This window comes from Pteropus alecto, unplaced genomic scaffold, assembly GCF_000325575.1.
Source record: "Pteropus alecto unplaced genomic scaffold, ASM32557v1 scaffold3, whole genome shotgun sequence".
Classification (NCBI taxonomy): domain Eukaryota; kingdom Metazoa; phylum Chordata; class Mammalia; order Chiroptera; family Pteropodidae; genus Pteropus; species Pteropus alecto.
The window spans coordinates 7,335,597-7,352,398 of record NW_006442484.1 but is presented as its reverse complement, the minus strand read 5'-3'; the positions used below and the strand labels follow the sequence as shown (position 1 = coordinate 7,352,398).

At 49.6% G+C, this 16,802-nt stretch overlaps 1 protein-coding gene across 4 annotated transcripts in view; it reads left to right on the top strand.

The window, feature by feature from the left end:
* The window catches only part of STEAP3 (STEAP3 metalloreductase), a 46,908-nt gene that overhangs the window by 4,667 nt on the left and 25,439 nt on the right, over positions 1 to 16,802 (top strand). The window contains exons 1-2 of one of the 4 annotated variants that reach the window (XM_015596722.2): positions 2,892 to 4,802; positions 10,826 to 10,930. The exons of 1 other annotated variant lie outside the window; for it this stretch is intronic. In XM_015596722.2, the coding sequence (XP_015452208.1) occupies positions 10,873 to 10,930 (58 nt within the window). In that variant the 5' untranslated portion in view covers positions 2,892 to 4,802; positions 10,826 to 10,872. Of the gene's footprint in view, positions 1 to 2,891; positions 4,803 to 10,825; positions 10,931 to 16,802 lie in introns of those variants that run through there. 2 more of the 4 variants (XM_015596724.2, XM_006921011.3) reach the window with 2 other exon arrangements.

Here is a 16,802-nt window from a genome sequence, read left to right as displayed (position 1 = left end):
GCGATACCTTAGGAGAGCCTCCTTACCTTGATCTGTATTGGGATCCCACTGGGGATGCTGAGTAGGAAACACAGCCTGTATCCTGGTTAAGTCTGCTGTTGGCAGCCCATTCGGGTCCGTGACTCCTCTGGCTGCCTCCCGCAAAATCCTTTCTTTTTCCTCAGTGGTGAATAAAACCTGCAAAAGCTGCTGACAATCATCCCAAGTGGGCTGATGGGTAAAGAAAATAGACTCTAAAAGGGAGGTTAGTCCTTGTGGTTTCTCTGAAAAGGATGGCGTTTGCAATTTCCAATTATATAAATCACTAGTACTGAATGGCGAGTAGATGACAGTAGGCTCACCTCCACCTCCTGGAATCACCTTCAATGGGGCTTGAACAGATACTGGCTCTTTCAGGGAGGTTGAATCAGGGGAAGGTGGCCTACGACCCCTAGACCGGGTTACAGGAGGTTCTGGTCTTTCCGGAGGAGGACGTCCACTCCCATCACCATGATGGGGTGGTGGATACCAGTCATCCTCCGACGGAGGGCCCTGCAACACTGGTGGGGGCTTCTTAAGACCTTGGGGTATGGCTGCCATTACAGTAACGGGGGCGCGACTGCAATTCTGTAAGTACTTAGGGGCATCAGAAACAACGTCAATCCATACATCAATATAAGGAATTTGGTCAGGGTGCCCCGGGTTCCCATAAACAACACCCCGAACCCGAAATGCAGTCTGTAAATTAAATGATCCCTCGGAGGGCCATCCTACTCCGAAGGTCGGCCAATCTAGTTGACAAAACCGCTGCAAATCAAAAGGAGTTACTAAAGCACCATAAGCCTTTGCCCTGTGACGGAAATCTTTAAAGTGATTAAGCATGCATTGAAGCGGTGTTAGCTTACCCTGTGATTGTCCCATAGTTCCACAGTAAAGCACGCAACACAACACAAGAAAAACAGACACAGACTAACGAACCAAAAAACAAGACTGAGAAAACTGTCGTCACAGTCTCAGTCGACCGCTGACTTACTTGTCCGACGTCCCGTCCGCACGGTCCTGGGGCCCCTACCAAAAACTGCCTCAGCACTCCCAAGATCACGCTCCACAAAGCGAGAAACCACGGGCGGTGGGCTAGGGCAAGTGCCCTAGAGGCCTCCCCAACCGCAAATGGTCCAACGCCCTGGTGCACTGATCAATTTTCCCACAACGAGAAGATCTCGCTGGGGCCTCCAAAACCAGGCCCAACTCGAGTGCTCTAGTCCAAGAGACAGTTTATTAGCCGGCGGCTGTCCTTGCAAAGGAGCAGCCCCGAGACGCAGGGGCACAAAGGTTTTAAGCCCTCGATCCCATCCCCCGCATCCTTAATCTTTACACAAAAGACTATATCTCCTCCATTCATTAACTGATAACTAAGAGGTGGGTAAGCAAGCAGGGGTACAGAAGCAGAATGCGTCATTGTTAAAATATTTTGTACCTATAGGCAGTGATCTGGCCAGTAAATCCCTTTAGTTAACAAATTTTTAGCAGATAACTAACTAGAAGTGAGACATGGCGGTTAGCACGTACCATGTCTTATCCTTAACCTATTGTTTCTAAAGGTGAGGTCACTACACTTTCTCCTGCCCCCTTAATCTACCACCGATAGATTTCATGTAACCCTTCTTACGTCTCCTGCTTTTTTATTCCAGTGTATAAAATCAGCAGCAAAATTTCTTAAAGAGCATTTTTTCAACCTGTTGAGGTTTTGCTTCCTGGCAATTGTCAGTTTGGCTCAAATAAACTTATAAAAATTCTCTACAGGTTTGGATGTTTCTTACATCAACAAATTGCAGCCCCACTCTCTCTCTCTCACATGGGGGAGCAGCTCCCTGTGCCCAAGTTTGGTGGAGTCTCACCACACCTGGGTGCAGGGGCAAGCACAGGTGGAGAGCACGTTTCCTGGAGCCTCTGCTCGGCCCTGGCAGCACTAGATCCAAGTACTCTGGTTCCTAGCCAGGGACGTCAGAGTACATCAGGACACATGGCTTCTCCTAGCCATCTTGTTTTAATAGTCAATTAGAGTATTTATTTTGTGAAATGGATGTGCTCTGTCCTGGCCTATAAATGTCGCATCAATCCGAGAAGCTGAGAGAGAACAATGGCCCTCTCCTCTCTGACGCAAGTAGATGACTCTAGATTCTCATTCTGGATTCTCCTGTCCTCTTAAACAGTTAGCCTTATCTTCAGGGAAAAGGGCAATCTCACGAGGTTTGTAAAGAGAATATTCAGCAACTCCAGGTGCATCAGTGTGTGCAGTGAGGACCTCCTCTGTATTATAGTCTTTCTAGCTCTAGGGCAGGCAAGGGAGGAAACCAGAGGTGGGCAGAAACCCTGGGGGAAACTCCCTAGAGATGCTGAAGGAGGTAAAAAAGGGTGAAAAAGGGAGTGCATTCATTCAACAATTATTTACTGAGCACCTAACGTGCTAGGCACTGGAAATACAGAAATGACTGAGACAGCTAAAACCCCTGGCCCTGCAGGAGCTCACATTTCTGTGGGAGAAGACAGTTAATAAACAGTGCTGACATAAGAAACATCCAAACCTGTAGGCCAAGCTAATGATGTATGCTGGGGAGCAAGATCTCATATGCTCTGGAGAATAGCAGCTTCTCTTATGCATTTGAGATTATGAACGAAAGGAAGATTACAGCAGGTGGGAGAAAGCAACACGGGGATCGGATTACAGGATAGTTAATAAGATTATGTGCTCTCTTGAGGGTGGTTAGGGCTTATTTCAAAGGTGTATTAACCTAGATGCACAGAAACAATGGACAGGGCTTGCTTAAGGCAAAGATAGACGTTTTATTAAAAAGTTATAAGCCTGGGGTGTGACTACCCACTCTGACCCGCCCAGTTAGGAATTTATGATCAGCTCACCCTCTTAGGTTACTTTACATAGAACTCCTTTTTAACAACAGACCTCTGCCAGTTCAGCTGTCAGATCTCTCCAGCTCATGGGGAACCCCACAAAGAAGTCCCCCAGGTCTCTTTGGAAGAATGCTGGATAGATCCAAGGATCCTTCCAAGAATGCTAGAAGACTTCTTAGCACCTCCATTTCACAAGCCTGATATCCTTGTGCCGCCCATCGCAGTTGCAAGAAAGATGCTCAGAGATCTCCATCAGCCAGAGAGCACTTACAATATACAGGGCACCACGCCAGTGGTGCTGAAGGGGCGAGGAACTGATTCCTGTTTTCCTAGTTTACAACCCACTGCAGAGGCAACTCACCATCCAAGGGCAGGAGCCCGGCAATGAACACCTGCATCTCTAGCCCTTCGTACAGTGCATGGAAAGGCATGGCTCCCTGAGTGTTGAACAGATAAAGGACCTCTGAGAACTGCTACATGAGCTCAGAGAAGATGTTGCCCTAGGAAAGGAGGGTACCTGAAGGAGGCAGGAGAGGATCTGGGCCTTGGCAGAATAGAGAGCTGGGAAGGATGGATATTTTAGACAGGAAACCCGTGGAGGTGAGAAAGTACAAGATGTTCGTGCGTAGGTCTCAGTGGGGTGGTGGAGGAGAGGCCCCTCACAGCAGTATTCCTACCACAGGGCTGTCAGAACTCTGTCTCTTCACTCACTGTGCTTTTTGGGGTCCGGTTGTGGGGCCAGTCCTGAGGCACAGCCCACCTGCCTCTGGCCTCAGGGTTCAGATAACCTCTGTCAGGGTTTATCTCTTCAGCACAAGTTGGCTTCTTGGAGTAATTTGACACCCTTTATCAGAGATTTGTGAATATGCCTCCCCACCCCCTGCCGCAGGAATATTCCAGAAACAGTCCCAGGGGTCAGGTAATTCCTAGTCAGCCTCCCAGATGAATGACATTGGTGTCTAACTTAACCATCAGAGCCCCCATGTCCTCACCTGTAAAGGGAGGGGAATAACTGTCAGTAGCAGGTGCTGTGAGGTCTTGGGTGAGCTAGGGCTACAGATGAACCCATACACTTTTAGAAAACTACCCAAGATATTCTCTCCTCACTGCGGTGCTGCGATGCCATCAGCATGGGAGAAGGGAGGGCAGCCAGCAGTGCTGGAAGCCATCTTTCTGGGCCAGGGTGCTGGTTTGCAGTCCAGGAAGTCTAGATGGGGAAGCAAGTTCCAGCATCCTCAGCAGCTTCTGGAGACCCAAGGGTCTTGAAACCTGAGGACTATTGGGAAGGGTCAAAGGTCTGCCCTAAGGGTGGGCAAGGGACAGAAATGTGATAGGACCACTAAGGCCTGGATGCAGCCTTGTTGAGGGGCGGGCTTCTACTACACCAAAGAAGGAAGCCTGATGCAATCTGGGGCCTTGGCCTCTTACCATCTGTGCCTGCCACTAGACGTCATCGATTATAAAAGGGATGTGGATTTGAAGTGTGTCTCAGATTAAGGGGTAGGTCTCAGAAGTCACCGTGGCCTCCATGCCCTCCTTGTCCTGGTTAAGAGGCGTCCTGCACACTTTAACCGTGGAAGTGTAGGGGGCGGACCGGGGAGGGCGCAGATCAGGAAGCTACCAGACTGGCTCCAAATCTTGGATCAGGGGTGGAGGGTCGTTGTTTGCCGCCGCCGGCGGCGCTGCAGGGTCCTATGGGGACCGATGACCCTGCGGCTCCCCGACTGCCGCCCCCTGGGAGGTGGCGGAGCTGGATAAGCAGCAGCGGGCTGGCGGGCGGCCACCTCCCGGGCTGGGCCGGCCGGCGGGCAGGCGGGGCGCGGGAGCAGGAGGAGGAGCCTTGGGGCCCGGCTGCCGCTTCCGCCAGCGGCACCTTCAGCCACCGCGGGTGCTCCGAGCCGAGGGCCGGAGAGGTGAGTCACCCCTCCTCTGAGTCTCCGCCGGGCTGTCAGCTGCGCCCTGCCCCGGGACCCGCGACCCGTTAGCTTCCCGGTTGCCCCCTTGCACCAACGCCCGCGGAGGCCAGGGGCAGCCACACGTCTGCAGGTGTCCGCTGGGACCCAGCCACGTGCGCCCGACGGCAGAGAGAGCCCGGGTCCTCGGTTCCCACTCCGCGCGTCTCCCTTCCCTAGGGACACGAGCTGCGTGCGCCGCGGCGGTGGTGAGGGTGGTGTTCTCCCTTTGCGGGGCGGGGGTACTGAGGAGACCCGGCGTTGGGACTCCGTGACGCACTCTGAGCGCCCCTCTCGCAGATCTGCGGAGTTCACAGGTTCCCTGTACCTGCTGCTCTGGCCAGCCAGACTCGGAGATTGCGGGGAGCAGTGGGCTGGGTCTTACTCGCACTTGGCCTCTCAGCCCCTTCGCAGACCCCGCCCAGCGGGGGCGGGGACGGGGGCGGTGGCCTTGGTCCGCAAGAGGCTAGGCTGGCCAGTGTCCGCCTCTTCCCATTTTCCCGAAATTTGGGGCAGGCTGCCCAAAGAGGTGTAGTTGTAACTGTAATCTCTCTGGGTAGATGAAGGGAAAGACACGCTAAGCTAATAAATTGTTCAGGGGCTAGGAGGTAGAATCCGTGGAGAAAATGAAGGCATGGCTTGCTGAGCCCTGGCAGAGGGCACCGAGAGGCCTCCAAAGTTCTCCAGCGCCACCTCTGAGACAGGCTCCAGAAATAGGGGTTATACAAATAAACCCCAGGAAAGTATTTCTGTCCGTCAGAGTATGGTGATGATATAATTAAGAGCAATCATTTATTATGCATTTATCTGTGCCAGGCCACTTGCTTTGCACACAATATCCCAGTTAACCCTCAGGACAAGAAGTCACTATTATTATCTAGATAAAGATGAGGAAAGAAGCCTCAGATAGCATGGGCATTTTGCAAGGGTACACAAGTAGCAAGTTGCAGAAGATTTGTACAGATGTATCTGACTTGGGAGCCCAGAGGAGCCATTAGTATGGGAAAGAGGCCATGTTCGAGGGTGTGGCAACCCAAAGAATGCAAGTGCTGGGGGCCAGAACATCCACAAGACCAATCGCCTGTATGGTTTGTTAAAAATACACATGCCTATGTCCCACCTACAGCTGAGGGAATCAAGTCTGCAGAATGAACCCCCTGAAGGGCAGGGACCTGTCTTACTCATCTCTGGGCCTCTCCCCAGTGGCCTGTAGATAGGCTGGGATGGAGCAGGTGCTTAATCAGTATTTGATGGATGAGTGGTCTTAGTGAGGCAGGGGCATCCCTGGAGAAGGTTTCCAAAAGAAGGCCTTGAATGGTGGACAGTTGGCCTCAGCCAGGCAGCCCGGGAGGAAAGCCTGGAGTTGGCATGGGATAATGCTGACCTCAGAGCTGTCAGTAAGCTAGGGACAACCATCCCTAAACCTGCTGAGCTCCCCAAGACCTAGCCTGGTCACTCTGGGACCACATCTCTCCAGCGTGGAGATGCCAAACAGGTGAATTCCTTTCCCGTTCATGTTTCCTGTCCTTGCCCCATGGCTCTTCCCTCCTTGAACTTATCAGAGTGATGTGCAGAGCTTCAGATAGTTAAAAAGTGAAAGTGAATGACGAAGTCCAAAGCTGCACACCTGAGTAGTGGAGGGGGAGACAGCTGAATTGACTGACTATAGGGAAGAATGCCTAGTTTTGGAGTCAAGTGATCCCAAGTCTGTATCCCTGCAGATCTTTGCCCTGTGACCTTGGCTGAGTCCTCAGCTCTGTGAACTTATTTCTTCATCTGTAAAACCTTGCGAAGGGCCTTGAACCTGACATCCCTATGAAACAAGGACAGTAATGCCTTCCTGGAGGATTAATTGTGTGAAAGGCTGAGTTTTTAGGAATGCAATAAATATCAGATTCTTCTCCCTTCCCCCAAGTATGAATGTTAATTAGCTAGGGACTGTCCAGGCTCATTGCTTTCCTAGTACATACCCCTCAGTTCACTAGAGAAGGTAACTAAGGCCCAGAGAGTAGCCTCCATGGTCCCCTTCTCCATTGCAGAACTGGTCTCAGGCCCAGCCTCAGGACTCCCTGGCCTTTAGTTTCCACACTGGGAGAAGTCTGTGCCTCCTGCTTCATAAAACCTCAGCAGGCTGGGGTGATGTTTAAGTAGGCTGGTGGGGTCGAGGTGGTGCTGAGGGTTGGGCCGGCTGCATGCAGTGATATCCAGGCTCTCTGGGCCCTAGCTGAGGCTGGATACACCCCTTCCTGACCTCTCCAGCAAAGATAGTGGCCAGGTATTCTCCTAAGCTGGGCACTCCGAGCTGCATAAATTAAGCACTCCATGAAATTGCTTTCCAGCATCTGGACCAGGAATAGGCCTCTTGATTTAAAACAAGAAAGCTAGTTTAAGCAGTTATTAAAACCTAAGGCCAAGCTTACTCTTTTCCTCCCTCCTGGGGGTTGGAGGGGTTGAGTGCCTCTTTTTTCATTCTTATCCTACCCTTGCCAACCCCATCCCATTCGAGGAGGCTGTGGGGATTATAGAACTTTGAGAGGGCTGGGCTGCAGATGGGTCCCTCTAAGGGATTTTCAAATGTTTGGCTATAGAAGTCTCACTTCTTCCTGTCTGCCCCTTGCAACTGAGCCTACCTCCCTGTCCAAACTGACCTCCTACTGACTGCAGGCCTCTGCACGTTAGCCCTTCACGTCCTCCGTATGCCATGGGCACCACTCCCATCACACCTGAAATGACACTGAACACTCAGCTTCCCACATGCTAAGCCCTGGCCCAAGCATGTTATGTGTAAGCACATTTGAACCTTCTGACTCGTAAGAGGTAGATAATGGTCTCCTAACCATATAACTTTCCCGAGAACACATGAGACTCCAATCCATTCTGACAACTACAAACTTGAAGCTCCTAACCACTAACTATATATGCTTATCCAAATTGTGCCTCATCATTTATTCATTCAACAAACATTTACTGAGCACCAACTTGGTGCCAGGCACTCAAGACCCGGTCAAGTCCTACTTCTGGTAGGATGAGTATTGGTTGTCATTTATATTCCTGCAAAAATTCCACACCTTTTGCTTATTTCTGAATACAAATGAGGGAACTTGGCTTTACTGAAGCCCAGGTCCCATAGCTAATGCAAGCTAGGGTTCAAAACAAGAGACTGCTCCCTGCAGAACTTGAAGTACTGACCACTGTGCCTGCTGTCAGAGCTGGCAGCCAACTCATGTGGGATCATGAATTCCTAGATTGTCACTTCAACCTGGGACAGCATGTGTCCCTCCTCCTCGGTTCATGTGTAGACATGTGTAGACAGCAGGTTTCCCAAAGCCCATGTGCTGGTGGTGTCTGTAATGGGAGGTCCCTTCCTGTTACTGTAGCATCCGTCATTTGTGGCGTGGCCGTCAGACTGTGGGCTTGTGCTTTTACTGTTGGTTTGGGAGGGTGACAGCATGCCCTGCAGTCAGAGTAAGGGTCTCTCTGAAGGTAAATCACTCAGGGCACATAGCTGGAGAATGTCGAGAAAGCTTCAGGTGGCTGTGAGGTGGGCCCTCCAGGTCTGCCTTTAAAGGCAGGATGACTTAATGCAGAGTCTGCAGAGTCACCAAGGGGCCTTTGCTGAGGCTTTCTGAATGACCAGCCAGACCTGTACATGGGTTAGTAGTGAATTGGACACAGTGAGAGAGGTCAGTCACCACTGTCTAGCAAATCAACGACAACCTGGGTGTGGGACTGAGCAGCTGAAGGAGGTAAGACCAGGCTCTATGTGGCTGATCTGTGGAGATGGCTCCAAGTTGGCCAAAAATGGAGTGGCACCCTGAACTGGAAGGGGAGGAAATAAGATAGTGCTGGGCCCTGGCAGCCATGAGTTGTGATAGGGATTGGGGTGCTTCCATTGGGAAAACCCAGCCCTCTCGGCCTTGCTGGATTGGAGGCTATAGGTTGGAGACCTGGTGATGCTCTCTGCTCTTGTGAGTTCTAGCACGCTGCTTTTTGTCTTCCCATAACCTTTCAACTCTTCTTGAACATTCTGATCTGGCACGGCTGTGTGTGCAGCTAGGGGAAGGGTGTTCCCAGGACTGGGGGGTGCTCAAGCCACACCTAAAGGCTCAGTGAGAACCCCAGGGGACAGAATATCACAGCTGACCAGGGTTCCTCCAGGAATCATGAGAGTACTCTTGCAGCTGCTGTCTGCTCACACCTGGAAGGTTCGCTTTCAGAAAGAAATGTGGTTTCCTGACAGCACAGCTTCTCCAAGGGGATCAGACCGACCAGGAGCCTTGATAGGAACTGAGAGTGATCCAGTGTTTACTGCCTGAGTCCTGTCAGCCCAACAGGCATCTACTAACCTCCCAGTAAGCAGAGCACACTGTGGGACTATATGGATACACAAGGATGGAGGGCACCCAGGTCCCTGTCCTCTAGGAGATTAGAGTCCAATTGGGAGACTGAGTGGCAATACAAAATGCCACCAGGCAGCAGAAAGAAGAGTCCAGGCCCAGAGCAGAGCACAGGAAATGTGTAAACAAGAGCAGTTCTACGGTGTGGATTTGGGAGCTTTCAGTTCACCGTTTTATTTAATCACAATAGAGAAGGGAAGTAACCTGTCCAAGGTCATACTGCTGGTACATGGTTGAATCTGAATTCACACCCAGGTCTATCTAACTAGATCCACCAAAGAACACAGCTGCTTCTCTGAATTCAAAGCAGGGTGAGGTGGTGTGGGGCTACGGGGGTTGGGAGGTGCCTAAGTACCCAAGAGCTTAGGCTGGCTCTTCAGGGAAGGGGGATTTGGATGGCAGGAAGATGTCAAGACTTTAAGAGGAGGGAACAGTGGGGAGCAGCAGGGACTGGAAGGAGGGAGAGTAGAAGATGAGCTAAGGGGAGAGGCAGTCTGTGCATGCTGGATAGTCCTGGACTCCAGGTAGATTCAAGAATACCCCTCCCCATAGGAGGTTTTCTCTAGCAGAAGAGTCAAGGCATAGGGGCCACAGCAGTCAAAGAACCATGCAGGCCCTGTTTTATTGTGGTAATAATAGAGTAAAGCTGCCTGGAGCGTGTGGTGTATGTTCTGGTTATAAAATGCCCAGAGTTACATAGAGCCACCATTTTCCAAGATCACAAGTTTTCAGACAAGTTGAAAATAATCAAATAGACTTGGCTTAAGACTGGACTTGGCATAATTTACTTCAATGATACAGAAGTCTCCAAATCTCTGGCCTCCCTTTGTGCTGTCAGTGTGGTCTCCAGTCAATGAGGAAAACCCTCAGCAGCAGGCAGGCACACTCCCGCCCCTGCTTTTTCCTCTGACATTGCTGTATTCTGTCTGTGGGTTCTTCTATCTGTCTTTCTCCACACTGTGGACACTGACTAGCAAGTAAAGATGACTAGGAAGACTTTGTTAGCACAAAATGCAAAAAATTATCACTAAGCCAATGACAGCCACGATGATTGCAATAAATTACTCCCACAGCAATTGATAAATTGCCACTTTCTGCAGCCATTATGCTTAGCTTTGTATCCTGAAGCATAAATGCACCTCCTCCTCCTCCCTCTCTCGCACACACGTACTCTCTCTCTCTCTTTCTCTCTCTCTCTCTCTCTCTCTCTCTCTCTCTCTCTCTCTCTCTCTCACACTGTGGTGAGGCAGTCTGCCCTGCTTTGGATGACATTTATTCATTTTATGCATCCTGGGTTCTGCTGGCTGTCCTACCTTAGTTCCTGTAGCAGGGAGACTTGAGTCTAAGCCACTAATGATCACCAGCGAGGTTTCTTCCCCAAACAGGAAGTATCAAGCCAGAACTGCGCTCTCACAGTGTGCTCTGTAACCGATCATCAGTCACCTCTCCCCGCCCAGTCCTATGGCCAGGAGCTGGAGTGCAGTCTGAGGGGGCAGCCACCCAGCTGTCCAGCCCCCTGGCAGGTCCCTTACCTTCTGAAGGTCAGTCAGAGTCCTGCCTTCAAAACCTAAGTCAGACTGCCCACAGGTTGGAGGGAGACCTGGGCAAGAAGGGTGGCCCGGATCACAGAGGGGATGTCGAAGACTGGTGCTTCCAAGCCTTGCGTCAGCCAGATGTGCCAGCCTATTGTTGGTAAGTCTGGTTAGGTCACAGATCCAAAATGGCATGGTTGGGTGTGAGCTCCTCCCAGCAGCCCGCCAGCCCCTGGCCTGCTTATGTGTGGCCCTTCATTTTGGGAGTCCCAAGGACCAGAGCTGCATGGGCTCAATTCAGGCACCGTTGTTTTGGGACTGGTGGCAAAGGGTGCAATATAATGAAGTTCTTGCCAAAATAAAATGGGAAATATTATCATCTGCACATTAAGTCAGGAGCCTTTTCAAAGTAAAGAGTTTAAGGATTTTTCCACAAATAGTACCTTCAGTTAGTGAGAGCCCTGGCGTTGTGGGTCTGATGTGTTTAAGAAAAAAGATGTGAATGTTTATGATGCATTTCTGTAGAAGGAAGGCCCATTGGGAATTGTAAATTTTATTTATTGGTGACCATTTCTGGGTTGGCTTATCACAGAACTACTGCTGTAAGTAATCAAACTGGATTTTTCTAGAATGATTAGAAATCTAGATGTTTGTTAAAAGCCCTATAAATTATTCATTCACTTCTATTTTGCAAAACAGTGTGATAACAAACTTCTCTTTTTTGTCAGACCAAACTTGCATATATGTGTATTGTGTGTGGATCGGCTTTTATGTGTGTGTTTGTGTGCGTGTCCAAGCTTTTTGTATTCTCTTCTGTAGGAACTTCTCAGCCTTCCTTTTAAAAAATATAATGATTTTTTTATGATGTCTAAATAATGATTGCAGGCAGTATTACAAGAAATATAACAGTAAAACGTTTGTGAGAGTCCATCAGAAAAGAAACATGCCCATAGAGAAAACAGAAATGCGCCAATTAAGATGTGTGGCTGTAACCCAGCTTTTAAGCCCAGATTTGAAAATGGCATCCTCTATCCAGTCTCTCCTCAGGTCAGTTGTGGGAACTGGGTTGGGGAAGAGGACTCAATTGGAGCCTCCTTCTTGCCTCCTGGACCCCATAGCTTGAGAGGGAGAAGGGGCCTGGGGCCTGTGCTGCCATAGGCTGGGATCTGTGTTAGAGGGCAGCCCCGGATTTGCAGAAACAGCCTGAGAATGAGAGGCTGGAAAGTATGGGTTTCCACAGCTCAGCAAGTCAGAGGGAAAGCCAAGAGAAAGGGAGCACCATGGGGACCAGGTGACCTGCTGTAACTCATGCCCAGGGAAGTGAGCTGCCTGCCTTCACCACTCTGGAAGCATCTCGAATGCGGGGACTAGATGGGACAAGGGCAAGAGCCAACTTTGGGGTCTTAAAGAAGTCCTAACTGGGCCTCAGTTTTCTCATCTACAAAATGGAAGTAATGATACCTTTCTACACATCAAAACTGAACGTATAATTCCACGATCAGGATCTCTCCGCAGTGTGAGTCTGGCTTCACCTCACAGTAACTTCTCTCCATGTGATGCCTGATCGTTGCAGATGTGCCCTGTGCCAGACACGTGCTGGGGTATCACTTGGCAGCTGCTTAGGGAAAAGCAAACCTTCACAGCCACGGGGAGGCCCAGAATTTCTACATGGAATGAGGAACTGGGGACTTCCCTGAAAGGAGCTTGGCTTCTATTTGCATAACAAAGTGCCCGATTTTTACTCAAATTGTCTATTTCAGATCCATAAAATGGGAAAGATTTTACAGAAGCTGTAACTCATTTTACTTGATTGGGCAATATGAATTTCTCATAGCAAAGGTTAGCTTTAATATTAACATTATCACATAGAGAGGGGTGTTGGAGATTATGAGGGCTAGGGACCCCCCTGCCCCCCACTCATCTTCTAAGGGAAAGTACCTACCATTGTATGCTAGTCCCTTCCTGTTACCTTGTGCTGCAGAGAGCCAAGGGGACCAGAGGAGGGGAGATTAATCCTGTTTCAAAGACAAGGTAGGGCGAGGGCCTCACAGAAGAGGCAGCTTTTCTGCTGGGCCTTGAATTTCATCAATTAGAGTGAAGGGACTTTCCAGGCAAAAAGATTCATGGGTCTATGACCCATGAAAAAGCACAGGGGTAGGACGACCACAGATGAGCCCTTAGACCAGGCAGGCCTCAGTTGGGAAAGACTAAGGAGGCCATCTGCCAGTAGACACAGATGGGCCTCACCTGACTGTGGATCCCCCTGCCTAATGGTAAGTGGGCAAACCCCTCCCAATGGCTATTACCCGCTGGCTCAGAAGCCCACAGGCCCTAGAGCCATCGACTGTCAAATTGGTGGTGAAAGAGAGTCCTGGATGCAGAGTCAGGCCATCTGAATTCTTGGTCATCCAGGAAACTTGGTCTTTCTCGTTGGGCTGTTAGGGGCTCCTAGGTCCCCAGGATATGTATGGTCTCCCAAGTACCACTTCTCTTCTCCCTCAGCTTGTAGTGGGCTTAGTGATCCATGCACGGGAAGGGAGGGTCTGTGGGAGTATCCCCATGGAGTATGTCTCATGGGCCCAGCGAACAAGGTTGCCGTGGCCCTGACAGCCTTCTCTTCACCAGAAAGACCCAGCTCTGACCCTCAAGACCTAGAAAAGCATAGGGAGAGAGCACCAATGCTGGGGTCCTGGGGGTCAGGGTGGGCTTTAGGAGGAGGTAGGCTGAGAGGGGCCTGAGAGTAAGAATCCAGGAAAGTAGTAGAATCTGGAGTGGTTCTTACATGCAAGTGATTCATTAATTCATTCACTCCTCATACAGACCTTTATTGAACATCTGCTGCAGTGGTTTTCAAAGTGAGGTCACGGGACCAGCAGCATCAGATTCTGGGGGTGGAGCATAACAGCACATTTAACAAGCCCTCCAGATGGCTCCACTGCTGCTCAAGTTTGACTGGCCTAAGTACTGGGATTGCAGAAGTGAGTTCGACTTAGTTCTTGCCCTGGAGGAGTTTGGGGTCCAGGGAGAAGACAGGGAAGGGAGAAATAGTGTCAGTGGGAAAGAGGGTGGCTGCTCTTGGATGTGGAGGCTGAAAGGCAGCTGGTATGGGTTTGATCCAGGAGCTGGGGACCCTGGCGGTGAAAGGTGGCCTTGCCATCCTAATGACATGGGGACTGTACGTGGAAAGGGACTAGTAGCCCCTTGAAGGCTCGGGGAACCAACGGCCCAATCGCAAACCTGTCTGATTCCCTACTCCTGACCATTAGCCTCTCCCTGCTCTACCCCCTACCTGCTCCACTGCCCCTCTCTTCCCACTCCTAAGTCCCAATTGTCTTGGTGGGAATGTGTGCATACCTCCAAGCCATTGTCTCAGAGCACATACCATGTAATTCACCCACTTAAACTATACAATCCAGTGGTTTTCAGTATGCTCACAAAGTTGTACAGCCATCACCACAATCGATTTTAGGACATTTTCATCACTCCCTATTTTCCCCAAACTCCCCCATTCCCTGGAATCTACTTTTTGTCTCTATGGATTTGCCTATTCTGGACATTTCATATAAATGGATTCATACAATAAACGGCCTTTTTCGACTGGCTCTTTTTCACTTAACATAATGTTTTCAAGGTTCATCCATGTTGTAACGTGTATAAGCACTTCATTTCTTTTTAGTGCTGAATATTATTCCATTGTATGGAAATACCGCATTTTGTTTTTCTGTTCATGAGCTGATGGACTTTGGATTTTTGCTACATTTAGGTATTATGAATAATGCTACTAGGAATATTGACGTACACATTTTTGTGTAGGCATATGTTTTCCTTTCTTTTGGGTAAACACCTAGGAGTGGAATTGCTGGGTCATGTAGAAACTGTTTGTTTAACCCTTTGAGGCACTGCCAGACTCCTTTCCACAGTGGCTGCACCATTTCACGTTTCTGCTAGCAATGGATGAGGTTACCAATTTCTCTACATCCTCACCAACACTTGTTATTATCTGTCTTTTTGATTATAACATCCTAGTGGGTATAAACTGGTCTCTCATGGTTTTAATTTGCATTTCCCTGGGGGCTAATAATGTTGAGCATCTCTTCGCACGCTTATTGACAATGCGTATGTCTTTGGAGAAATGTCTATTCAAGTCCTTTGCCCATTTTTATATAGGCTATTTGTCTTTTTTAATATTGAGATATAAGAGTTCTTTATATATTTAGAAACAAGTCCCTCATCAGGTACACAATCTGCCAGGTTTTTCTCCCATTCTGTGGATTGTATTTTCCCTTTCTCACTTTCTCCATGGCATGTTGTCTGTATATCTTTTCCACAGCAAATTAGCAGGACCTAGGAGGGGAGATTTTAAGAGGCAGGTAGGCAGACAGATGTGATAGATGTCCTGACAACGAGGGAGGATGTAACCTATAAGCGAGTTCTATCAAAAACAGCAGAAGAGACCCAAGAACATCCCCCTCTTGGGGTGATCCCTGGGTTCTGGGTGAGGATCTGACTGCCTTCTCTTCAACTACATACTGCATTTTGGAAGGATTTCTACCCCCAAAGGATAGAGTAAGCTTTGAAGCTGTACGTTCCAAAGATGTGTGCCTTCAGTCAAAATATGTGTGGAGCCCTACAATATGCGAGGATGGTGCTGGGTGCCACAGGGGACAGCCATGGAACAGAACACGGTGATCTCTGCTCTTCCAAAGCCGGCAGGAGAGTGGGGAAGGCGGATGAGGACAGGAGCCACCAGACAAGGACTTTCAGAGAAGTCCCCAACCACAGAGTAGTGCCCCTGTGTATACAGTCCTCAGCTACCTTGTGCCTACTGAGGGCAGCTGGGCAGGTATTGGCATTCTCATTTTACAGATGAGGAAACTGAGACTAGAGAGAGGACAGGACTGGTGGTGTCTCCAGGTGAGGAAATTATCAGGATGGAACCCAGAGTTTCAGCCTCTCAGATTTGTACTCTTTCCTTCCCTATACTTTTCAGGCTTAAAAATAGAGTTCTGTACAAGAATTTGTGTCTTCATGACTTGCTAAGTCCCTGGTACAGGGGTGTGAGTGTTGGTGGGTCTCTGCACACTGCGGTTTCCTGACCCCAGGCCCCTCTTTCTGGAATGCTTTTTCTAGGTTCACTCACATCCCTCAAGGCTCAGCTCAGGCCCATGCCCTGCAGAAAGCTGCTCAGCTCCCCCTGTCTGAATTCAGTGCCTTTTTCTCAGGAGACCTTGTTCAGTTTCATCTTGTGTCTGGCACTCCCTTTGGGCGTAGGTCTCTGGGATGGGGACTCCCCAAGGATTAAGAAAACTTAGAGCTTCTATTTGTATTTAGACTTTAACCTTTACATTTATATTTATTTACATATGATTTCTGTAAATAAGATAGTACACAAATTATAACATTTTAAATATATTTAGTTTATAAATAAATATAGCAGTAATAGGAATGTGTCCCCCCCTCCCCGAATTTAAATTTAATGGACCTGATAAAATTTTTAAATAAAGTTTGAAGATAACTGTGCCATATTCCTCTAAGTCCCTGAGGCCAGCCTAGGCCAGAAATGTTAGCTCAGCGTCTGCCTGAGAGAGGGTGGAAGGCAACCCATTTGGCCTCCAGAACACCACCCCTCCTCCACCCAGCTGCCGGGTGCCACAGCCAGCCACCCTCTGCCTCCACCCACATCTGACCCTGTGGTGACCCCTTTGTGGCCATGGTCTGCCCCAGCCATTTGAGTCTGAAGGGCTGTCTGCTGCCTATGCAGAAGAGGCTACAGGGCTGTCCACGTCATGACTGCCTACCATTAGTGGCCTGCCTGAGAACAAGAAAGAACTGGCGGGCAGGGCCACGGGCAGGTGTGGCTCCCAGCCACAAACGGCTTATGTATGGCTCTGCTAAGAAGTGGGAGGGGACTGGTGAGCCTGGGCAGAGACCCAGAGGGGCTGGGACTTGTGGCTTGTGCCCACTCCTGCATCCCCTGAATCTCAGGGTGTTTTGCCAGAAGCTTGGGAGAGAGAGGTGGGCAGGTCTGTGTG